At 51.2% G+C, this 22,540-nt stretch overlaps 8 protein-coding genes across 8 annotated transcripts; 4 read left to right on the top strand and 4 right to left on the bottom strand.

The window, feature by feature from the left end:
• Window positions 1-1,665, top strand: BDV14DRAFT_41595 (putative TIM barrel metal-dependent hydrolase). The gene is made up of 2 exons (XM_073776723.1): window positions 1-82; window positions 144-1,665. Exon 2 carries the CDS (start codon window positions 439-441, stop codon window positions 1,510-1,512), a length of 1,074 nt encoding a protein of 357 aa, XP_073633281.1. The 5' UTR covers window positions 1-82; window positions 144-438; the 3' UTR covers window positions 1,513-1,665.
• Window positions 1,666-2,335: 670 nt separating this feature from the next.
• Window positions 2,336-5,606, bottom strand: agdC (putative alpha-glucosidase). Its single transcript, XM_073775334.1, has 7 exons — window positions 5,315-5,606; window positions 4,658-5,265; window positions 4,361-4,604; window positions 4,241-4,312; window positions 3,719-4,183; window positions 3,557-3,665; window positions 2,336-3,510 (listed from the first exon to the last, which is right to left on the bottom strand). The coding sequence occupies exons 1-7, from the start codon at window positions 5,520-5,522 to the stop codon at window positions 2,619-2,621; spliced, it is 2,598 nt and encodes an 865-aa protein (XP_073633280.1). The 5' UTR covers window positions 5,523-5,606; the 3' UTR covers window positions 2,336-2,618.
• Window positions 5,607-6,396: 790 nt separating this feature from the next.
• BDV14DRAFT_162983 (NAD(P)-dependent alcohol dehydrogenase) lies at window positions 6,397-7,938 on the bottom strand. Its single transcript, XM_073766961.1, has 2 exons — window positions 7,640-7,938; window positions 6,397-7,558 (listed from the first exon to the last, which is right to left on the bottom strand). Exons 1-2 carry the CDS (start codon window positions 7,804-7,806, stop codon window positions 6,565-6,567), a joined length of 1,161 nt encoding a protein of 386 aa, XP_073633279.1. The 5' UTR covers window positions 7,807-7,938; the 3' UTR covers window positions 6,397-6,564.
• A 1,877-nt stretch (window positions 7,939-9,815) lies between these two features.
• Window positions 9,816-11,067, top strand: BDV14DRAFT_162982 (F1F0 ATP synthase subunit g). The gene is made up of 3 exons (XM_073766960.1): window positions 9,816-10,181; window positions 10,367-10,451; window positions 10,516-11,067. Exons 1-3 carry the CDS (start codon window positions 9,920-9,922, stop codon window positions 10,760-10,762), a joined length of 594 nt encoding a protein of 197 aa, XP_073633278.1. The 5' UTR covers window positions 9,816-9,919; the 3' UTR covers window positions 10,763-11,067.
• A 192-nt stretch (window positions 11,068-11,259) lies between these two features.
• rok1 (RNA-dependent ATPase ROK1) lies at window positions 11,260-13,741 on the top strand. The gene has a single exon (XM_073776721.1). The coding sequence runs from the start codon at window positions 11,404-11,406 to the stop codon at window positions 13,651-13,653; it is 2,250 nt and encodes a 749-aa protein (XP_073633277.1). The 5' UTR covers window positions 11,260-11,403; the 3' UTR covers window positions 13,654-13,741.
• A 27-nt stretch (window positions 13,742-13,768) lies between these two features.
• Window positions 13,769-17,664, bottom strand: BDV14DRAFT_186721 (VPS28 protein-domain-containing protein; the record flags this gene model as incomplete). Its single annotated transcript, XM_073770856.1, has 9 exons — window positions 13,769-13,793; window positions 13,973-14,388; window positions 14,479-14,614; window positions 15,362-16,076; window positions 16,136-16,396; window positions 16,463-16,497; window positions 16,830-17,221; window positions 17,279-17,515; window positions 17,575-17,664. 9 exons carry the CDS (start codon window positions 17,662-17,664, stop codon window positions 13,769-13,771), a joined length of 2,307 nt encoding a protein of 768 aa, XP_073633276.1.
• Window positions 17,665-17,904: 240 nt separating this feature from the next.
• On the top strand, window positions 17,905-20,423 carry BDV14DRAFT_208146 (mRNA-binding ribosome synthesis protein NOC2; the record flags this gene model as incomplete). The annotated part of the gene is made up of 1 exon (XM_073775333.1): window positions 17,905-20,423. One exon carries the CDS (start codon window positions 17,905-17,907, stop codon window positions 20,206-20,208), a length of 2,304 nt encoding a protein of 767 aa, XP_073633275.1. The 3' UTR covers window positions 20,209-20,423.
• Window positions 20,424-20,468: 45 nt separating this feature from the next.
• BDV14DRAFT_195007 (IucC family-domain-containing protein) lies at window positions 20,469-22,067 on the bottom strand (the record flags this gene model as incomplete). The annotated part of the gene is made up of 1 exon (XM_073772079.1): window positions 20,469-22,067. The coding sequence occupies one exon, from the start codon at window positions 22,065-22,067 to the stop codon at window positions 20,469-20,471; it is 1,599 nt and encodes a 532-aa protein (XP_073633274.1).
• Between the last annotated feature and the right edge of the window lie 473 nt (window positions 22,068-22,540).

Raw genomic sequence — 22,540 nt, 5'->3', positions numbered from 1 at the left:
AACAACAAAGTCATTGTTGAGCTTTAATGCGCGGAGAATAAATTGCTTGCAGGTGACGGTTTCATGTGTATCTGAGGACGAGGTATGTACAAGCAATTGGCTTCAAGATCGATCGAGCTTTTTCTTACGGATAAGTCCCACAGCACCCACTCTACTCATGGGCCGGTCCATTTTTTTTTTTCGAGCAGGCAAGGCTCGGATCTAAATCTCTATCAAGAAAAGAATGCCGTATTTCCGGCGTGATGGTCATGCAATCGGCCCTTGACCGGCCTCATCGTCAAACAGGGGTCCGCGTTTCGCTAGACTACCTATATCCCTACCGGCGAATCTCCGGCTTAATCCCCTTCTTATACTCCGTTATCGCCATTTCTTCTGTACTCTGTGGGATGACTAGGGATATATCAGAGTGTGGTGGGATCGGCAAAGCTAAAGCGACGAATGAATGAATTTCAGGAGGAACGAACACAGACGCATACGACGCCTGCGTTCTCAACAATGATCGCAAGACCTTGCTTCTCGACGGCCTTGCCTACCCTCAGGGCCGCCCTGACCCCGGTGCCGCAGTCTATTAAGCCCAGGCTTGACCCGTTCAAACAGACTAAGGCCCCCTTGAGCAATTCGGCCCCGGCCCCAAAGAACAACGCATTGCTAAAGAGCAGAATCCCTGCTAAATCCTGGGACAGCCACATGCATGTCACTGATCCTCGATACCTGCTCATTGCAAGCGCCGCATATAAGCCTACGCCTCACTTGGTCGAAGACGCTTTGACCTTCGAGTCATCTCTAGGGATTGAGAATGTCGTTCTTGTGCAGCCTTCTATCTACGGTTTCGATAATTCATGTCTTCTTGACGCCCTGCGCCGCATTGGGCCGTCTCGCGGGCGAGGCGTAGTCGTCATCGACCCGAAAAACACGGATATTGCAACCTTGAAGACATGGCACTCACTAGGCGTTCGTGGTGTACGGATGAACTTCAAGTCGGTAGGGAAGGTACCAACGCGCGATGAGCTCGAGCGGGTTCTCTCAAACCACGCACAGCTAGTTCAACCTTTGGGTTGGATGATCCAGATTCACACGCCTATGAGTGTAATCCCACTGCTAGAGGACATCATTCCTCGCCTAGGGGTCAAAGTCTGCATCGATCATTTTGGCGGGCCGGATCTGCAGGAGATGATAGAAAAGAACCATCCCTTTGACCCATATTCTCTCCCAGGTTTCTCATCATTGGTCTCTCTGCTCAAGGCAGGAGAAACATACGTCAAGATATCCGCACCATACCGTCTCAGCAAGGACGAGGAGTTTCGAGATTTAGGAATCATGACTCGAGAGTTCCTACGACTGGCACCAAATCGCGTGTTGTATGCTACGGACTGGCCACATACTAGGTTCTCTGGTATCGACATCGAACCATTTACGGAACAATGTCTACGACTATGCGGGTCTCAGGATGTAGTCGAGAAAGTGTTTCGGTTGAACGCCGAGCAGATGATGGACTCTAGTCTTGAGGCCTAAATACCATATCTCCAGAGACTTGAACATCAAGCGCGTCTCGCCTAAACCCCATGACCAGGCTCCGGCTGTCCATGCTACATTTTCGTCCTTTATTCGTCCACACCATCGCCAACCTCAGTGGTACAAATCTGAGCGTAACCCTGTACGAGGAAGTATCCATTAGCTCAGTCCACAACCCCTTTCGCAGAATCAGAAAGCGAGAACACTTACGATTTCATAACAACACTTCGGCGTTCCACCCTGTGGGCAACTCTTCGTGAAATCCTCTGGCTTCGATACATCGATACCTACTCGCCAAACAAGCTGTCAGCATCTCTCATATACTTCATAAACATCGGGAAGGAGGAACTTAGGCCACGCACAGTTGACACCCTCCATTGAAACCTTTGAATCTCCAGCAGGCACAAATCCATCACAGCAGTATGGTGTCTGGATCATACTCGAATCAAGCGAAAGAGGACAGAACCACGGTCCCAACGCCAATGTCGGGGCAGTCAGGGAAAGCGCTACAATGGCGGATGCTGCGAATGAGAGATGCATTGTTATTGTTGCTGCTGTAGTAGTGGTTCGTTTTCTTGTTCTTGTTTCGAATTTCTGGTAAACTTCCTCTTCGTATTTCTTTGACGTCGGGTTGTTCTAGCGTGGTGAATGCGTTCAGGACGAGATGTGACTGTGGACGAAGAGCGGAAGTCAGGATAGTTAAGATGCGCTGGGGACTCGGAGGCGGAGGCTGGATAAAGGAATGCCAGGGCGAACTCAAACACTGTGTGACTGGCCATCGTGCTAGGAAGGGGGAGATTTGAGGTACGCGCGACGAAGATAGGGATAGAGAACGAGATTACGGGAACCCTGTCTGCCATATGTCTCTGCCGAGTCCCATCCCTTGCATTTCTGATATGTTTGGAGTTGAGAAAACACGCTATGCGCTGCAAGTAGTGGTGTTTGTGCAGATCTCTCTGGTAATGCATTTGCTCTTCATGCATGGGCTATGTGCTTGAGACTATTAGATCTGTACATGTCGATGTAATCACTATGCGTACACATTTTTCAAGGATGCATATGTTTACGGGACCAATATATAAGACCAACATGGGAGTTTCCAACTCTCAAGCCAAATCCACTGTTGTAGGCTCAGTAATCTCCAGCCCCTCCTCAATAACTTGCCTCGCCTGTCCCAGCAAAACGACACTATCAAGGTTGAAGGGGAAGGTACTCGCGAACTGCCCCCTAATCTCGAGTGAGTCATCGCTATACTGAAATTCAATCTCAGTCGTAGCATCCTGCTCAAGGGAATCTCCATCGTCAAGGTAGAGTGTTCCGGACGCAGTTCCATCCGACCCTGGAGCGACGATGAGCTGGAAGGTCTTTTCTCGCAGTTCCTTGGTTGTCATGGCGCTGGAGGAGCGCACCGGGATGATGCTTCCTCCGCGGATGTGGATTGGGATATCATTGACGCCAATGTTCTCGAGGGTGACTGTTTCACCTGCGCCCTGGATAGGTGCGCCTGTGTACCAGTCGTAGAAGATGTCGTTGGGGAAGTAAGCATCAACAGAAGTGGAACCCTCTTCAGTGACTGGACTGATGAGTAGAGTATCACCATAAAAGAATTGCTGCTCTCTGGCGAAGGTGTTTTGGTCCTCAGGATACAGATAGAACAGTGGCTGTAGGAATGGCTCGCCCGTTTGACTCTGTCGGTGGAACGCGGTATAGATGTAATCGAGTAGTCTGTAGCGGATGTCGATGGCCTTCTTTGCCGTCTCGGTTACTGATTCCCAGCGGTAGAACTCCTGGCTGACGCTGCCGAATTCATTGTGGTTGCGGTAGAAGGTGTAGAAGGCTCCAAGAGTTGTCCACCGGTTACATAGCTCTTCCGTGGTGTTTTGGCCGAATCCGCATACGTCGGCTCCTACCATGGGGATCTGGAACATCGCAGCGAAGGCCTGAATCTGAGCAATAGAGATACGGTATTGCTCCCAAGTACTAGCATTGTCGCCGAGCCTGCGTATATCAGTCTATGTCACCTTCTGAGTACATATATACTCACCAATGGCCAACATTCTTCCCAGCACCTGCGTACGTGCTACGAGTGATAACGAGGGGTCTAACGCTGGGGCGACGCTGCTGCATAGCAATGCGGGAAGCAGTGCTCATCACTAGATATCTGATCAGCACCACTACTGAATTTCAGCTTTAATAGCCCACTCACTGGTTCCGTAGAGGTTGTGAGTATCGTAATCAGCATATCCTTTTCCTGCGTGAATAATATCGGTCTGAATCGTGTTCATGCTCAGCGGCCCATTGGCATTCTGAATCGCGTACGGTGGGCTGAGGAGGTTCCGACCAGGCAATCCAACTTTGTCACCTGGTGCTCTCTTAACGCGCCGCTTCAGGGAAGTCGGTTGGAAGCTCGCAGGGAACCCTGGCAATGGACGAGGGCTACCGGGTCGGACCGCTGGTGGTTCAGGCGGCAAATCGTTCTCAATCGCATAATCCTCAGGGTCTGTACATGGGAATACGCAAAAATTCGATGCCTCATTCATGTCGATCCAGAGTCCATCGATATCGACACCGGTTTCAGCATCGAAGAATTCAATAAATTCGCTGTTCCAGTACTCTTGGATACTCGGGGCAAACCAATCCGGGTAGACCGTGACACCGGGCCATACAGCACCTGAGAGGAATTAGCTAGGCGGTTCCAGATGTGATATCCATGATGGGAAGGGATTACCCTCGTATAAACTGCCATTCTGGTTCTTGAGGAAGATGTCCTGCTCAACACCTCTGTTATATCCGGGATTGTCTGATTTCATCAGTTTTGCCATTATAAGAGAGCTGTATCAGAGCTTACCGCTGACGCTCACTGCAGGATCAACCATGACGATATAGTGTTGACTATGGTCGTGGAGGTAATGCACGAGCTCACGCACTAAGTCAAGGGGGAACCTTTCGGGATCAAGGGTAAACACTCTTCTCAACAGCATGTAGTCAATGTCGGTCCACATTGTTTCCAGTGGAATACCAGCTCGGCTGTAGTTTGACACCACCTCGGCCACCTCATACACGTCACGATAGCCATATCGGCATTGATGGAACTGTAATGGGTTAGCAATCATGATCAACTCTGTGGGGACTGAAGGAAACATACACCGAATCCCCAATAGCTCTGCATAGCAGGAAACCCAACAATTTCCGAATACTGGATGCTGGCTGCTTTGGGGGTGGAGCCGGTGAAAAAGTAAAAGTCGAAGACACCTCCAATTATATTATACTCGAGATATTTCTTGCCGTCCTGTGTCGTGTTGAGCTTGACGTCCATGCCGTTTGAGTTTGCCAGGAAGACTCCATGAGTACCAGCGCTGCCTCGGTGGTCGTAGTACACAGGGTGAGTACCATACAGATTTGTCTTTGGCGGTACCCCGTACGAGTCGCGGTTCCAAAAGGTACGGGTATAGTTGTCTGTTTCTAACCGAAGGGAGTCGGTGTGCTCTCCGAGTCCATATAGATACGGGTCATCCGGAAGCCAGGTGCGCAGGTTCAGGTACTGTGACTGAAAGACAAGGTTGGAAGCAGAGGTGTCAAAAAGAACATCGTCTCCTCTGGATACCGTGAATGAGAATGGCTCTTCCACGTAGTCAAACTTCATAGTCGATTGGTCTGAGTCGCCATTTCCGCTCGCAGCCCGTGGCAAAACCGACTCGGGAACCTGGTAAACCTGCTCATCGGCATCGTAGATTATGACATGGAGACGGTCATCTAAGGGCTAATTAGTATAGACGAAAGGTCAACTCTACGAGTAACTGACCTGTCTGGTACTCGACCAATAATTTCAGGTCCCTCAAATCCGTGCCATAAGAATTGCATGGTTCACCGGCAAGGGTAAGGTCTGCAGTCAAGGTATTGATACTCTCGTGGACATTCGACGCCCTATATCCAGGGCAGCTCTGATTGCTAGCCCTTGGTCCAATCGCGGCGGCGCCGACCACGGGCAGAAAAAGCAAGGATCCCAACATGATTGAGACTTGGCAATGACTGGAGACCCTTGAGAGCAAGAACCGACCGTAGGCAATGGCTGTCCCTTATATACCCACCTCGACATAATGCCGGGTGCATAAGCAGAGTCATTGCACATAGCAGTCCTGGTCGACTACTCCAGCGTGCGACGGGAGTGGAAAGAGGCTTGCATAGCCCCCCGGATATTGATCGGGGCTGTCATGCAAGGGATTTGGATTTAGAATACGCTGGACATGGCTGTCTTTCCCATGCTCATGGGAGGCCACAGGGCAGCAGGAGTATGAACCATGGCGTCGCTGTTCGCGATGCCCAACAGGAGGGCAAAGTCATAGCCATCGTGATGATGGTTTCCCCGCTTTCTGGGCACTCTGGTGTCCGGGCAAATGTCGGTGATCGTACCAGTAATGAGCTTATGTGACAGTCCCAAGCCTATAGTAGGCAGATCATTGGCCCTGTAGCTGCCACAGCACCGGAGATTGAGGCTTCTGGTTCAAGCGAGCCGCCCACTGTGGTTTAACGTAAGCGAATTATTGAGCTTGGGTCAGTACGAGACGGGTCGATGGCCAGTCTTTCTGGTGCACGCTGCAGGAGTGGGCAAGGATCAGACTGGGCGCAACCAATGGAAAACATCCTTTTAGGCTTCGAGCGTTCCAGTTAGCCATCATCAGCCAGTCAATTTCTTTAATAGCGAGAATATAACGCGAAAGTAACACGACGAGTGAGGTGTAAAGTAAGAGGATACAGCACTTGCCGAAGTTGTGCGGAGGAAGAAGATCTCAATGGGGAAGAACCTTGAGGACGGATCGCTCATCCCACTTACATATGACCGATCATAACAAGAAGAAATTAAATTTCTAGCACAATGTCTATTGCCTCAATTTGCATGCACCTCTAGCACAATGGTCATAAAACGTCAAGTGTCATCATCACAATGCAAAACAACCGATTTCATACGCCCACATATAACTGAGAAAGGGTATCCTCGAGGACGAAGCGGACGAGCCACTCCGATAACAATCCCCGGTGTTGCTCCGGCGAGGCTTAGGCCTTTTGAGCAGCGGTCGCGGCCTCAACGTCTGCAGCTGAGCTCATAATCTGCACCTTGATGGCTCCTGTCTTCGGGTTTGCCGCTGTTTCAAAGGCCTTGAGCGCATCTTCCAAAGCATAACGGTGAGTAACGAGCTTCTTCAGGTCGATGACACCGTTTTTGACAAGACGGATGGCACGAGGCCATGTGTTGCTGTACCGGTACTGATACTGAAGATCAATCTCTTGAGTACTCAGACGCATGAAAGGAATCTTCATCTCGTTCTTTCCGACACCAATCACGAACACCTTGCCGCCGAACTTGACACTCCAAATGGCAGAAGCGACACTGCTCTCGACACCAGTGCATTCCAATGCGAGGCGGGGTCTCAAAGCACTGGGACCAGCACCGTTGCCGTCGTTGAATACATTGACAATACCCTCAGCGTTCTCTTCCGCAGAGAGGCCAATTTGCACCTTGTAGGTGCGAACGTCGGGCACAAGCTCCTTTGCGAACTTCAAGCGGCCTTCGTCGATATCGGTGATAACGAGGGGCGTTGCGCCGGCGGCGCGGGCACTGAGCAGAGTGATGAGTCCGATGGGGCCAGCACCGGTAATCAAGCAGGGGTCACCAAGACGAAGACCGCTGCGCTCGATAGCAGCCAAGGAGACACTCAGAGGCTCCAACAAAGCACCATCCTCATAGCCCATGTCCCCAATCTTGTGGCACCAAATCGCGGGGTGGTTGACATAGCGACGCAATAGGCCGTCCACGGGCGGAGTTGAGAGGAAAGCGACATTTTCACAACCGTTGTAACGTCCAGTCAGGCAAGGTTCGCATGCATTGCAGATAATGTTGGGCTCAATCGCAACTCGGTCTCCAACCTTGAGCGAAGTGACATCAGGGGCGACAGCAACAATGTCTCCAGCCGACTCGTGGCCTAGAATATGATCTCCTGTGACGATCATGGGACCAATGCACCCCGCGTGCCAGAAGTGCACGTCAGATCTGTACAGTGAAGCGGCAATTGTTAGTCGAGCCAATGCAAAGGAAACACGGAAGCAAGATGCGGAGGTGTTTCGAACTTACCCGCAGATTCCGGTACTGCGCACCTCGATGGTCACCTGGCCAGGCTTGAGACTTTCACCACTCTTCACTTCTTGGAGAGTCGGCGTGGACTCGGCCAACCAAAGATCATGCTGGGGGTTGGTGAAAACACCGATGTTGGGCTTCTCGAGGACGGTTGTGGTAGCCATGATGATTCTCTTTCAAGTAATGGAGCTTGCGAAAAGCAGAGACGGGGAGACGCGAATTGAGAGGGGAGAGGTGAGAGGGGGATGAAAGAGCAAGAGGGCAGAGCAACGCGGACATAGTACCAGCTTTAATACTTGCCCCTCCATGTTATACGCGGTTGACAAATGCCCACGACACCAATAGCAGCGTAGAAAATATCATGCGGGCAGAAGATGCTCCAGGAGGCAAGCATCATCCAGACCAGAAGCGACCCATACTCCATGCTCTAGGCGATAGCATTGGGTGGGGGAGGTTATCGTGGCATCCATAGGGGCCCGCCACTATCCACGCTCTGCCCTTTTATCCGGCCCTCCAATGCGGGGTCCCCTCTTTTGTTCCTGGACCCCTTCATTGGCCGCTATCCTGGTTTGATCTTCATTCAAGACACATTTGTTGCATATAAAAAGCGACTTCTACCATTTGAAGGGAATTTTTCCACCGCGTTTCACAAGCCTCCCTGGGGTTACTCCGGAGTGGTGTCCTGGATGTAGCTTGAGGACAAACACGGAGAAATCCACTGACATATGAATGGGCACTTCGGCAATTCGAGAGAATAATATCAAAAAAAAAAGCTCCAATAAAGCGTTATCACTTGAGAGCCTGGGTCTACTCTCGCTCGGTGAGGAATGGAGCCTCTCGATGTTGTGCTGAGAATATGGTGAGTGGTGGTATCTACAATATTCAGAAGCGTCTCGGTTAATTTCTCGCAGTGGTAGGTTAATTTAGCCTCAAGTCCTAGTCCATCCGGGCATCGTTCTCAAACTTCCACTTTCGATGCCCGCATGAAAAGCACAAAAAAGCCAGCTCAAAATTTTGTGATCATTGCTTTTTGTTGGGCTTGACTCATGTCTAGTCTCCAATCTTTGAAAGCATCCTTCTTGCTGGGACTGGCAATTCTCCGGCGGCACTGGGGCATCTCATCTTCTTTGGTGGAGAATGAATACTCCTTCCACCTACGCCCGGACAGCCTCTATATATCAGAGCGATATGTATCAAACTCTCGCTTGACTTTTTAATCAGATAAGGATTCTTACGGCTCAATGAGCATCTCTGCGACGCAGTTATGCTATAAAATCATTTGGGTGCTACACATATACATATGTATTCACTATCAACGCGAAAACAACAATCTTCAGCGGAACATGCCGTGAGCCTGCTGCCAGACTTCAGACGAGCCATCTCTATCGTAAGCAAAATATGTTTTCAGAATGCTTGTGACAGACTCAAAGGTGTCCAATCGTTCTTCTGTGACTCGACCAGATAGTTCTAATGCTTCAGTGTCCGCTTCAATCAGCGCCGAATACCACAGATAGAGGACTCGTTGATATTAAACTTAGTTTATAGAGCCTCGATGCGCCAGTCGATGCGACTTTCAGCCTCTAAGGCCCTGTCTAGACCTCAAATTCTCTACCGCTCAAAGGGCGATTGAATATCTGAGGGCACAGACTTTCGTGTATCCAAGCTTTACAAGCTTTAGCGTTCTCTGAGCGCGATAACTGAGAAGGAAACTTTCATTCCTCCGAGTCCCAACGCACTATATCCCGAAACCTCCAGTGTGTCTTCCGAATTGAGCCATTGGCATCTGGAACTAAGTCATATGCCTCTCTGAGTCTCTGAACAATTTATACGAGAGAACACAAGAAATCACACCCTAGTTGATGATTGTTATAACGGCTTAGTAGTAACATCATGATTTGGTGGCGATTCGGCAAAGTGGAAGTTTATGATGCAATATGGTGCTGGTCTTCATTAGTATAAAAGCACTTGGTGCTGCCATCGTATCGCGCAAAGAGTCGTTTAGTAAGGACATGTTTTTCTCGAAAAGTCAAAGAACTATGAGTGGCGTAGCCTAGGAGATGGTGTTGCTATAGCGGAGAGATAGGAGCAGGCGACCCAAGTAATGCCGCAAGCACGTGACCTGGATCCTGAAGTTCCCGAGCTTCAAATCTCTAATTCTGATCCTGCAATTGCGCTACGGCTCTTGACCAACCCGCCATTGGACCTCCCTGACCTTCAACTGCGACTCTCCAGGTCTATACCCTCCTTTTCACCTTCTTCCTTCCAGCGGTTATCAAGATGCCTGCCACGGCGTCCCGTGCCGTGCTGCGGCAGTCGCAGTTCCTGACCCGGAGGACCGCCGTCAGACACGCTTCCAACACATCGCAGGCCGCTTCCAAGGCTTCCGAGACTGCCTCTACTACTGCCTCTAAGGCTCAGGAGGGTCTCTCTCGCGTCACCTCCTCTGCTGGTCCTGCCATCTCCGGCGCTGCCCAGGGTCTCGGCAACACCTTGAAGAAAGTTGGTGGAAGAACCGGAAAAGTCGTCACCTTCGTTGAATGTGAGTGAAAGCCAGCTTTACATGAAGTTATTTTGTCAAGTTCTGTTACGTCAACTTTGAGGATAGCTGTGATGATTTTATGGCGAATTATCCTCACTATCCTTCGTCCTACAAGGGGCGGGTGTTACGACATTCTTCTACACGTTTGCAAAAGCCATTGCTAACTCATCGCTTTCTTTCAACAGCTTTGATACCCCCTACCATCTACTACTCCAGAGTCGGCCTCGAGCTCGGCAAGCTGGTATTCCGTGGCCAGAACATGACCCCCCCGTAAGCGCTCCACTCGAAGCCAGCTTCATACACTCGTCTTCAACATCAACTAACCCAATATCAGGAACCTGGCCACTTTCCAAACATACTACCAGCCCCTGATCAACTCCTTCCGCAACCCCGCCACTCTCCAGAACGCCCGCTTCTCCCCCCAGAACATCATGGCCCGTGTCCGCAACGCCAACGCTAAGGAGATCGCTCTGGCCGGTGTCACCGCCGCGGAGGTTATCGGATTCTTCACAGTCGGCGAGATGATCGGCCGCTTCAACATTGTTGGCTACAGGGGAGAGGCTGACCATGGACACCACTAGAGCATACGCAAATATATCTGAACCTGTCCTTATTCTCGCTATATTATCTTTCTTTTGTTAACTGTACTATGTATGATAGACGATGGAATTGAACTGTTGTCTGGGGTGAAGCTTGACAATAAAGAATCTGAAAATCTGCTAGACATACTATATGTGCCTTTATACCTGTCTATGTTGGTTCTGTTAGTGCACATAAGAGTTCCTCTTATGGCAGGGGCATCTGTGTACCGAAGATAAACCTCTACAAATTCTCGTCTAAATTCTCGCCCAAGCAGGATTCCAAGTAGTCAGGCTTTCAATATATTCACAGTATGTCTAATTTAAGATTCCTCTAATCCTTCTACAACAAATGTTTCGATTCAATCGCCCAGACCACCCTCTAGTGTTCGGGGCCCGGCTCGCACCCACCACCACCGGAGCAACTGGGTCACCCCGAGCGCTGATTGGCCCGTGCGGAACAGAAATCTGCCTGCATCCCGACATTTTTTTCAATGCCCGAGATTCAACACCATATCACCAACAACATTAACAACTCTTATCTCGTGCTTCTAGCCGAGAGCCGAGTGCAAATCAAGGCACATTTTCGTCCGTATAAATGAGTTGCGCTTGAATTCTCGGCAACGGCAACAGCAACGGCAACCATGGACGCTTTCAAGTTGTTGACGAGGTCAACTAAGTTGAAGCCTGCCGCTGCGCAGTCTACAGCAACACTTCCGTCAACGGGAAAGGCAGCGAATCCGCAGCTCTTTCGCGCTTCTAAGGTTGAGGCTTCTGTTGGCTCGAAGGGAAAGGGGAGTGGGAAGAAGAGGAAGAGGAATCAGGTTGATCAGCAGGAGGATGATGATGCTCGCTCTGTCGATGAGGATGCATTGAACTTGGACTTTTTCAGCTCGAACAAGAATTCTGCATCGAAGGTTTCAAGTGCGACGCCAGGAAAGGGCGCTGGAGCTGGTGCAGAGAACCAGGAAGATGGATCCGACTCGGAAGAAGACGAGCCCATGGACGAAGTACAGCGCCGGACGGTGCTGAACGCGCACAAGATCAAGGTCACTGATATGCGCGACATCGAGGAAGTAAACGGCGCTCAAGTCCAACCATCAAGCGAAGAGCCCAAGAAGAAGAAAAAGAAGCGGAAGCAAGAGAAGGAAGAAGAGAAGCAGACTCTCAGCAAAAAGGAGCAGAAGAAAGCGCGTCGCTTGTATCCCCAGCCGCTTGTTTCATTCAAGGAGCTCCGATCCAAGTACAAGATTTCAAGGCGTCTTGCGGAAAACATTGCTGAGCAGGGGTTTACGGTTCCTACAGAGGTGCAGCTGGGCAGTCTGCCTTTGCTTCTTTGGGATGGGGCTGTTTCTCAGAAGCCAGAGTCCAAGGGGGATGCCGAGCCGGATCTGTTGGTTGTTGCACCGACGGGAAGTGGGAAGACGTTATCCTTCATGATTCCCGTTATCAACAAGATTGTTCGTCATCACCATGATCAGACAGAAGAGCGCGGTATTTTCGCCGTTGTTGTTGCGCCGACTAAGGAGCTCGCTAGCCAGATTGTAAACGAGGGGAGAAAGCTGGCGCTTGGAACGGGTGTGAAGATTACTCTGATGAAGAAAGGTATGCGGGTGGTAGAGCGTGATGGGGAGAAGAGTGACGTCTTGGACGAAAGCGATGCCGAATCTTCTGAGTCAGTAAGCGATGATAAGCCCGCCGGTACCAAGAGCAAGGAGGCAATTCCAGTTACGAAGAGTGATATTCTTGTCTCAACCCCATTACTCCTTGTCAATGCGCTCTCCGACAACAAAACGAAGCCACTTGGTACCCTACCGTTGGTGAGAAACCTGGTCATGGACGAAGCAGATGTCCTGTTGGACCCTCTATTCCGCGACCAAACACTCGACATCTGGCGCTCATGCACGCACCCTGAGCTCCGCGCCAGTCTCTGGTCAGCAACCATGGGCTCAAGTATCGAAGACATGGCCAAAGAAACTATCAAAGAGCGGAAGGTCAACTTGGCCCAAACCAAGTCATACCCCCTGCTCCGACTTGTCGTCGGCCTCAAGGACTCCGCCATCCCCAACATCAAGCACAAGCTAGTCTACGCCGCCACAGAGCAAGGAAAGCTTCTCGGCCTCCGACAGCTCCTCCATCCCACAGCAGCAACAGCCTCCGATGTACGACTCCGCCCACCTTTCCTGGTGTTTACACAAACTATTCCTCGAGCTATAGCTCTTCACTCTGAGCTGCTCTATGACATCCCACCCGAGGCCGGTGGCTCAGCGCGCATTGCAGTCCTCCACTCCGACTTATCGGATACCCAAAGATCTGAGATCATGAAGGGGTTCCGCAAGGGTGAGATCTGGATCCTTGTTACGACGGATCTGCTCGCCCGTGGTGTTGACTTCCGCGGTATCAACGGGGTCGTGAACTACGATATTCCCAACACCCCGGCTGTCTACGTGCACAGAGTCGGACGGACAGGAAGAGCTGGTCGCGAGGGCGGTGTCGCAGTCACCTACTACACAAAAGAAGACATCCCCTATGTCAAGAGCATCGCCAACATCATTGACACCAGTGAGAAGCTACGCGGAGAATCCGGCGAGAGGTCGGTGCAGAAATGGTTACTGGATGCCCTGCCAGACCTCAGCAAGAAGAACAAGAAGGAATTGAAGAAGCACGGTGTCAAGGCTAGACAGACTAGCCACAAGGCCACTGATGCTAAAGATGACAAGACTCAACGTCGCACGAGAATCAGCACGAAGAGCGGCTTCGAGCGACGACAGGAGAACAGGAAGAAAGGCGCTATTGCAGCTAGCCGGAAAAGATCACAGGCTCAGGATGATGCCTCTGATAGTGCTGGTGGAGGTGCAAGTGATGGTGAAGGTTGGAATGGCCTAGATGATTAGCCTGTATATTATCTTTATGTTTACTCGTTAAGATTCCCCTTGTCAAAAATGCATATACTATGAGCCTGACCCTTCGCCCTCCTTTTCGCTCTTATTTTTGGATCCTCCTTCGTCCTTATTTTGCTCTTGTTCCTTCTTCTCTTCATTTTTCGGTTCCTCTTCCTCCTTCTTTTCCTCATCGCCTTCTTTTCTTTCCTCCTCACCCTCCTTCTCTTCCTCACCCTGTCCGCCACCCCCAGCAGCACCCTCCTCCGCCTCCTTCCTCCTCTTCTTCAAAATCTCCGCAATAATCTGCTCCTTCATCTCCTCTTCAACCAACTTCCTCTTCAACCTTATATAAACTGTAACCGCCCTCCTCATCTTCCTCTTCCTCAAAACCCTCTGCAACTCATCCCCATCCCGATCAAGATAAATAGCCCAACACCCATCCTTCTCCCTCACAGCATAAAACCCCCTATTCTTCTCTAAGATTATCGTTCTTTCTTCCTCCGTCCAGTCCCACGGTGCAGGTGCATGTTCACAGCTCTGCGTCCGATTCCCGTATTTCACCTCGTGTGTCTCTGTATCTGCGTATAACCAATTTAACATCGGCGGGTCGTCCTGAATCGTAGAGACCAGCCCCGATCCGCGCTTTAGGTCTTTCATGTGATCTGGCTCGGGGTAGTTTATGTAGAATGCTGACCCGGCGTGCCCGGGGACTTTTCGTTTTTTGGGGTCGGGGTGGTCGATGTACGCCTGTAATTAAACCAACCGCGATTAGCTACCATACCCTCTGGTCTGTGATCTGTGACCTGGAATAAGGCGAATGACGGTGTATGGACGTACTTTATTATCCCGAAGAACCATTCTCATCCCATCAATTTCATCAGCCTCCTCAACGTCCTCTAGGCACTCGATATCCGTATAGAACTTCGCCATGCGCCGCTCGTCGTCTTCGCGATTATTCTGCTTTCGCTGCTCGCTGCAGCCGAGCGCGATGCCCGTTACCGTTGGGATAGCCGTTATTGTTAGGAGACCAATGACCATTTTGTTAGATTTGTTTGGGGAGTATTCCGTTTAGCTGGTTGTCGTGCTGCGATTCATGGAAGGATGATTTGATGTAGGTTTGACTTGAGTTCGGGGCTTGAAGTATAGGTAGGTAGGTACGACGGGTTTCTATCAATGCGGGGAGAAAATAGAGGAGATAGATGAAACACGGCAATTGTAGTTTAGATAAGTAAGGTATTTAGATCAAGAACGATGGGTCTGCGGACGATCAAGGCCAGCACAGCGCATGTTCGAGATCGTACCTGATCCTTGCGCCGGCTACGTCATAGCTTGATAAGTTGGGGTGGCAGGTGCACGTGAGTTGGTCTCGAACTGGATCTAAAACAAAAGTACGGGGGATTTCTGGTAAGGTTCTAGCAATTTGTGTAGTGTTCGAGTTTATTTCGTCTACATATATGTGCCTGGAATTATTTCAAATGTGTGATTCGTTTGACGCTGCGTTGTGAGATTCAACCCCAAATATCCCATCTTTATCGGTCTAGCTCTAGTCTTTGTCTAGCTTTATCGCTCTCAATCTAAATCTAATCTATCATCGCTCGTAATCTTTTCCTTCGTGGCGTCGTAACGATGGCTTGAGGAACCCAGCCTCGTGGCATATTTCAAAATGTAGAAACTATCTTTTGGAGAAAGCTAGAGCTTCTCGCTCCAGCCCCAAACAGACCACCAGCATTTCACCGCAACAGCACTTCCATCCGCCGTCTCCCAGTCATCGTACCCCGTCTCCTGACCCTCTTCAACAACTGCCAATCCGATCTTCGCCAAGCGGTCCCGAAGATCCTGCACTTGTGGAAGGTATGCATCCCGCAGTGGCATTTCGAGAACAACGCGCGCGTCAAGGTCCCGACTTAGCCAGACGGCAATGGTATCCGTCAGCAGTCGTGGGTGGTCTGGAGAGTAGAGCGGATCCGCTGCTAGGATGAGATCGTACTGCTCCTCCGCAGCTGGGGGTGGGTTTGGTCTGACAGTCCAATCCAGGACTCCGGTTGTAACGGTCGCTTCTGTCCTGTTGAGGAGCTCAACGTTTAAAGCTGCATTATGCGACAGATTCGGCACGATCTCGGGAAGATCCGTGAGGTGAATTTTGGCATTCTTTCCTTGTAGAGCGGCGAATGATAGGCCAACGAGGCCGGTTCCTGCACCTAGCTCTAGAGCTCGCAGGGTGTGGGAAGGATCAGGCGTTGGCGTGATTGTTGAAGAGGGGACTAGTCGAGGGGCGGTTTCGAGAATGGTGTTAAGGCGCTGAGAGAGGAGGTATGATGAAACCCATGTCTTCATGCCTAGGTTGTCGGCTGTCAATGAGGGTTCGTGGAGAGTCAATGTGTACTCTTCGCCCGATGATGTCGGAACCGAAAAAACGCGGGACATTGCCGGCATTGCTGTGGACAAATGATTAGTACGCCAATGCCTGATTATCTATTTGCCAGCTTCTTCGTACCAGTTCGGCCAGACCGCTCGCTGAGGCGAGCTGAGGCGGCATCCCAGATGGCTTCCCGCAGCTCATCGGTCTCTAGCCAAGAGAGAGGACTCGCTATGATGGATGTGAGATAACGAGTCATTCCAGTGGACTCAACCACTCGGCCTTTGACCGGTTCATCAGCGGTAGAGCCGAAAGTACGCGGTTTGATAGTTAGCAGAGCAAGTGTCTTCAGAAGCTCTGTGCCGGACGGCTTCGTGTAGATCTGGGGAAGATCCAGCACTGCAGGCGCTTATCAGTCTTTCGGCCCACAAATCTATCAGGAAGGAATGGGAATGGCGGTCAAACCGTGGAGAGGCTCCTCGGGCTCTGCGGTAATCATGCTGAAGGGTATAGAAGCACCAAGGAAGTCTGGGAAAGCAAATGGGGTATCTAATTCTAATTCTTCAGAAACATGGGAGGCGGGGCCCAGACACGCCTTTTATACAAGGCTTGCCTGTGGCGAATAGCTATCTAGAATTCAGGCACGCAAAAAATGCAGGAAAAGAGGCGTAATCGCCTAAAAGGGAATGGTCTGCGCTGTTCCGCGGATCGGCTCCGCTGCGGCCCAAGAGATAACAAAACTCCAAATCTGTGATAGACATCGCCATGGTATCGAACTCCAAACTCCTCTTTCATGTGCAGTACAATTCACCGTATTCATTCCAGTGTCGACTTGAACCCCTGGTACGCCGATTCGATGTCGAACGACAGCTCTCTGGCTTGCTCTTCGCCGAGCTCTTCCGTCGCGCGCATTTGATTCAGTGTGATCAACCATTGAATGATTTTTCCGCGGCTCTCAAAATCCGCATCCGTGACTTTGTTAACTGACTGAATAACCTCCGAGAGTAGCGGATGGAGCGCATCCTTCGAGACCATGTTCAATTTCAGCGCATCGAGGAAGGTGATGAAGTTCTCCGTAGCCGCTAGGATAAGACTTCCGGATGCTCCGCCGGTAGCTCCTGTTGAACCTGAGGTCTTATTGATAGATGGACCGCTGTGTGAGGCTTGTTCGACGGTCGCGGGGAGTCCGATACGTAGGCGCTCGGTGGCACGGGGACATTCAAGCTGGGAGCAATCAATGTATCAGTTAAGTGCTGGTTTCATACATCAGATGAGACATACCCCCCATGTCCTCTTAAAGGTTTCCAAGTCGACAAACTCTCGCGCGACAGTGTCGTCGCCCAAGCTAGACTTGTACTGCTTTAATAGCCGAGTGCATGTCTCGGTGTATTCCGCTTCCGTAACCACATCCTTGATATAGGCCTTCTCTAGCCCATCTAACGTCACTATAATACTGTATATCTCGGCAAGGGACTCGTAGAGGTCACGCTCCGCCGAGCTCGAGGCGAGTTTCACTTCCTGATGGTGCCGTTAGTAGATGGCCCCACTAGAACAGACCGAGCATCGATATAGTATACCTCATCAAGATTGATAGAAGCGGACCTTACTGTGTTTGGGGTATAGCTGTAAGGCGTAGGGGCATAAGCCAAAGGCTGCTGAGTATACATCGTGGGGGAACTGGACAATGAACATCAACGACAAAGCCGGGGAAGCTCTCGAGAGGGGAAGGAAGGCGGTGACCCAGGTTGGCGGAGCGGCCGCCCGTGCCTAGTTTCTGCCGCCCAAGAGATTTTTTTGGTCCGATATTTTTTTGAACCCAGAAAGATCGCTGGGAATTCTTGTTCCCTGTGACAACCAATTTTTCTCAGTACATTGACCCTACTTCCCGGTAGGAGTACGTCGCTACAATGGCTGGGAGTCAGAAGAAGTCCACCAAGAAGTTCGAGAAGAAGCATCTCAAGGATGTTCTCGAACGACGAAAGGCCTCCGCAAAGATCAAGCAGCGAAACCACTTGAAGGAGAAACGGAAGTCTGACAATGCCAAAGCGCGCGCCGATAGAGATGATGGTTCTGACGATGGAGTCGAGGATAAGAAGCAGGACGCGTTTGCCGAGATGAACGTCGACGACTTTTTCGCCGGAGGATTCGACATCGCAGACCCGACAGCCGACAAGAAAAAAGCGAAGAAGGACGTCAGCCAGAAGATTGGCAAGCGTAAGCGCACAGAGGCACAGGCAGATGCGGAAGAAGAGTCTGCAGCATCAAGCGGAGACGAGGACGCCGCATCCGATGATGGCTCAGAGGCCAGCGACGACGCCGAAACCCACATGAAAGATATCGAGGCTTTGAAGGAGAAGGATCCGGAGTTCTACAAGTACTTGCAAGAGAACGATGCCGAGTTGCTCGAGTTCGGCGATCTTGCAGAAGTCGATGCACTGAGCGAAGACGAAGAAGAGGAGCCAGCTAAGAAGAAGAAAAAGAAGGCCGCCAAGGAGGGAGAGCAGTCTGCAGATCTCACGGTTGCGACAGTGAAGAAATGGCAGAACCTGATGGAGGAGCAGCACTCGATCCGCGCGATGCGGCAGGCAGTGCTCGCTTTCCGTGCTGCAGCAAACCTCGACGACCCCGACGCCCAGGAGCAGAAGTACTCTATCTCCGATTCCAATGTCTACCATCAGGTCCTCGTTACAGCGCTCAGCCACGTTCCCAGCGTTCTCTCTCACCACCTCCCCGTGAAGGAGACTGCTGCAGGAAAAGTCCGAGTATCTCTTGACTCGAAGAAGTTCAAGACCCTCACACCACTCATTAAGTCGCACACCTCCTCGGTACAAAAGATGCTTGCCAACCTCTCCGACGAGTCCACTCTCAAACTCACACTCTCCTCCATTGAACCTATGCTCCCCTACCTCCTTCAATTCCGCAAGCTTCTCAAAGTCCTCATCAAGACCATTGTTGGCATTTGGACAGATGCTTCCACAACAGAGGCGACTCGGATCGTCGGCTTCCTCCTCCTGCGCCGCCTTATGGTCATCGGCGACTCAGGGCTTAAGGAAACCGTCCTCAAGGCTTCCTATGAGGGTGTCGTCAAGGGCTCCCGAAACACAACAGTCCACACTCTCCCCGCCATCAACCTCATGAAGAACTCCGCCGCCGAACTCTGGGGCATCGACCAAAATGTCTCTTACACAACGGGCTTCACCTTCATCCGCCAGCTCGCCATGCATTTGCGTTCCAGTATCACAAATTCCTCCAAGGACAGCTACAAGACCATCTACAACTGGCAGTATGTTCACAGTCTTGACTTCTGGTCGCGCGTCCTCTCGCAGCACTGCGACGGTCTCGTTGAGGCCAAGCTCGGCAAGCCCTCTGCTCTCCGCCCTCTCATCTACCCCGTTGTCCAGATCACCCTGGGCGCCGCCCGTCTCATCCCAACAGCGCAGTACCTCCCGCTCCGCTTCCAGCTCACCCGCTCGTTACTCCGCCTTTCCCGCGCTTCGGGCACATACATCCCACTCGCGTCCCTCCTCCTCGAACCCCTTAACCTCTCTGAGCTGCGCAAGCCTCCGCGCCAATCTACCCTCCGCCCTCTAGACTTCACAACGACCATCCGCGCCCCCAAGTCATACCTCCGCACTCGCGTCTACCAAGACGGCGCAGCCGAACAAGTTGCCGAGCTGCTCTCCGAATTCTTCGTTCTGTGGAGCAAGCACATCGCCTTCCCCGAGTTGAGCGTGCCCATCGTTGTCTCGCTCAAGCGCTGGCTCAAACAGGTTTCGTCTCGAAGCTCCGGCAACCGCAACCAGAAGATCAATCAGATGGTTCTGCTGTTGGTGCAAAAGGTCGAAAGCAACGCGAAGTGGATTGAGGAGCGCCGGGTGAGCGTGAACTTTGCGCCGAGGAACCGCGTCGAGGTTGAGGGTTTCTTGAAGGACGTTGATTGGGAGTCCACACCCTTAGGAGCCTTTGTCAAGGTGCAGAGGAAATTGAGGGAGGAGAAGGCCGCTCTGCTTGAGGAAGGACGCAGGGAAGAGGAGAAGAGGCGGAGAGAAGAGAGAGAAGGCGGCGATGAGGATGCTGTCATGGATGATGTTGCTAGCGAGAATGATAACAGTGAAGATGATCTGGATGGTGACGAGGAGGAAGAGGAGGATGATGATGAATCTGAAGAGGAGAGCGAAGAAGAGGAGGAAGAGGAAGAAGACGATGAATGAGATGAATGACCGACTTCATCCTCATGTACTTTTCTATTATAATCATCGGGTTTACGTTTATACATATCAGGTTAAAAGTTGAGAGTTGAAATACCACTACCCAAGTACTACTATCTTCATTTGGCAGTGACCGGGAAACGTGATCTGCATTCTTCCACTCATCCGTAAGACGGGAGGTAGCACCTCTTTCCTATACAGCCCACGGCATGCCTCACCACCCATGCACCATCTCACCTCGCGGACATCAATTCAACGAAAACTCAATCGCTGTCCATCCCCTGCTGACAGTAATAGAACCGATTTGGGATACTCGTCACTGTACACTCACTTTCCACCCCAAACAACTGCATCGACGAATGTGCCCTCGCAATACACTCAGTACTCTCCAGCCATGTCCGACGAGCCAAATCAGACCCATTTCCAACGGGAATCACCCTTTCTAATTCCTCGCGCGCCACTCTCCACCCTGCCATGCCGAGTTTCAACGCCCGAACCATAGACGCAACGTCACCGTGAACAACGCTCAGGATATACCGATGTACCTTCTCGAGTGAGTCTGACCGGGTGAGGACCCAGGAGGCTGTCTCACTATCCAAATCAGTGGAGGATAAAGCAGTTGACGCGGAGAATGTCTCCCTGTGCACGCGGAAGGAGCCAAGATCGCGAACGAAGAAGCCGCGAATCTCGCCAGACTCGGGATCAAGGCGTATCAAGAGGTTCTGCATATGTGCTTGTAGAGCGAAGCCGTGGAAAAAAACGGAGGGGAGTACGGCTCGGAAGAGATGCATGCTGAAGGCCCTGAGCAGGTCGAGCTTGCCCTCGAGGGTCTGCGTCTTCTCCGGCCACACCTCGTGAATGTGCTCGGCGACTGCCGCGCAGACAATGACTTTCTCTCCTGTTTGGACGGCCAGGGACTCGGTGCTTTGACGAATGATGCAGCCTAGATGTTCGCTGGGCGATGCGGCTGCTGCGGGCTCGCGAATGACTTTCAATGAGCCGCTGAGTAACTGTGCTGCTTCTTCGACAACATTCAGAACTGGTTCGAGTCTGTGTCCGATAGTAATAGCCCATGGGCGAATTGTACGAACAATGGATGTGATCTTGACGGCGAGTGGGAGTTTGACACAAAAGTCGACATTGGCACCAGGGAGAGAGACTGTCCTGACGGAACTCTGTGGTCGACCAGTAACCGTACATGCTAGAACTTGTGCATCTGGAAAGGCATTTCTCACATTTTTCAGCTGGTACTCGTGGACCGGAAAAATGATGCGGCTTTCATTGACTTGATTAAGCTCAGCTGGGGCTATCTGGCGGATGCGTCGGTCATAGTCTCCTTCGATGGTGATATTATCGCTTCGAGGAAGCGTGATGAAGTGGATTGTGGTTTCCTCAAAGTCATCGACTAGTGGATACCGACACTTGTGCCACGGGTGCATTCCATGTCCCTCGACTACGGACTGTTCCCAGTCGATAGCTGGAGAGTCGATGGTTAGAGAGCGGGTCCCCCGGTACGCTCTTTCTAGATTTTCAACCGAGTTGTCCATCTCGCGGCAGATTTGTCCCACTCTTCCGCTGTCTAGTTTGGCCCAGCTTCCAAAGATGCGCATAAGGTCCGCACCACTCGAGACAACTCGGTTGTTGTACTTTATCTCGCCATGGAGCTCTGAGGCATGCACAGACTGTCTAAAGTGTAGCGGCTCAATGAGTTGAAGACAAATTGTCTCCTCTGTACCTGAGTATGAAAGGATAATCGACTGCTTGCAGAAATCAACGGTCACAAGGCGCTCATTGATGAGACTAGCGGCCACCCTGGTTAGTGAAGCAAGTTCGGCTCGTTTTCTCTCTGCATTTTTGAGCATGATGTTCCCAAAGGCTAATACTTTGGACTTCTGGTCTCGATCAACCTGTAGAGAAGTTTTGGTGGAGAGGAAGTGCTGAGGTTTGCGCCATTCAAATTCACATGCCCTGCGTTGCGTAATTCTACAGTGAAGTGGCCAGTGGTGCTCTGAAGCTCTCTGATTTCAAATATGAGATGCAGGCGCCACATGCCGATCCATTGACCTCACGGCGCTGGTTTGCCCACATTTGTTCTACAACAGGCCACCTGCAATACGAGGCCCATTCGCAGGCACATCCTTGTCTCTCTGCAAGATCCAGGGTATAATTTAGGCTGTGCTTATGTGAACTCTAAGGGAGACTTCCCAGAACCTTGGTTAAGAGCCAGTGACTGCCAAATGCAGCTGCCAGGTCTCACTCAGCTGTCTTGAGCATGCAGGTGGTACAAGCTGAGCATTGACCATGGTTCCTATGTATACTTCGTCCTGAATTGGGG

The sequence above is a fragment of the Aspergillus stella-maris genome (genome assembly GCF_047715825.1).
Source record: "Aspergillus stella-maris strain CBS 113639 unplaced genomic scaffold BDV14scaffold_2, whole genome shotgun sequence".
NCBI lineage: Eukaryota > Fungi > Ascomycota > Eurotiomycetes > Eurotiales > Aspergillaceae > Aspergillus > Aspergillus stella-maris.
This window is presented reverse-complemented; position numbering and strand designations above follow the sequence as displayed.

Coding starts and splice junctions, on each gene's coding strand:
- BDV14DRAFT_41595 (XM_073776723.1), top strand. CDS start 439: ATGAATGAATTTCAGGAGGAACGAACACAGACGCATACGACGCCTGCG.
- agdC (XM_073775334.1), bottom strand. CDS start 5,522: ATGTTGGGATCCTTGCTTTTTCTGCCCGTGGTCGGCGCCGCCGCGATT. Junction 4,184..4,240: donor GAATGGCAGTTTATACGAGG/GTAATCCCTTCC, acceptor AATTCCTCTCAG/GTGCTGTATGGCCCGGTGTC. Junction 3,666..3,718: donor TCACAACCTCTACGGAACCA/GTGAGTGGGCTA, acceptor TCAGATATCTAG/TGATGAGCACTGCTTCCCGC.
- BDV14DRAFT_162983 (XM_073766961.1), bottom strand. CDS start 7,806: ATGGCTACCACAACCGTCCTCGAGAAGCCCAACATCGGTGTTTTCACC. Junction 7,559..7,639: donor CGCAGTACCGGAATCTGCGG/GTAAGTTCGAAA, acceptor TTCACTGTACAG/ATCTGACGTGCACTTCTGGC.
- BDV14DRAFT_162982 (XM_073766960.1), top strand. CDS start 9,920: ATGCCTGCCACGGCGTCCCGTGCCGTGCTGCGGCAGTCGCAGTTCCTG. Junction 10,182..10,366: donor AGTCGTCACCTTCGTTGAAT/GTGAGTGAAAGC, acceptor TTCTTTCAACAG/CTTTGATACCCCCTACCATC. Junction 10,452..10,515: donor GGCCAGAACATGACCCCCCC/GTAAGCGCTCCA, acceptor ACCCAATATCAG/GAACCTGGCCACTTTCCAAA.
- rok1 (XM_073776721.1), top strand. CDS start 11,404: ATGGACGCTTTCAAGTTGTTGACGAGGTCAACTAAGTTGAAGCCTGCC.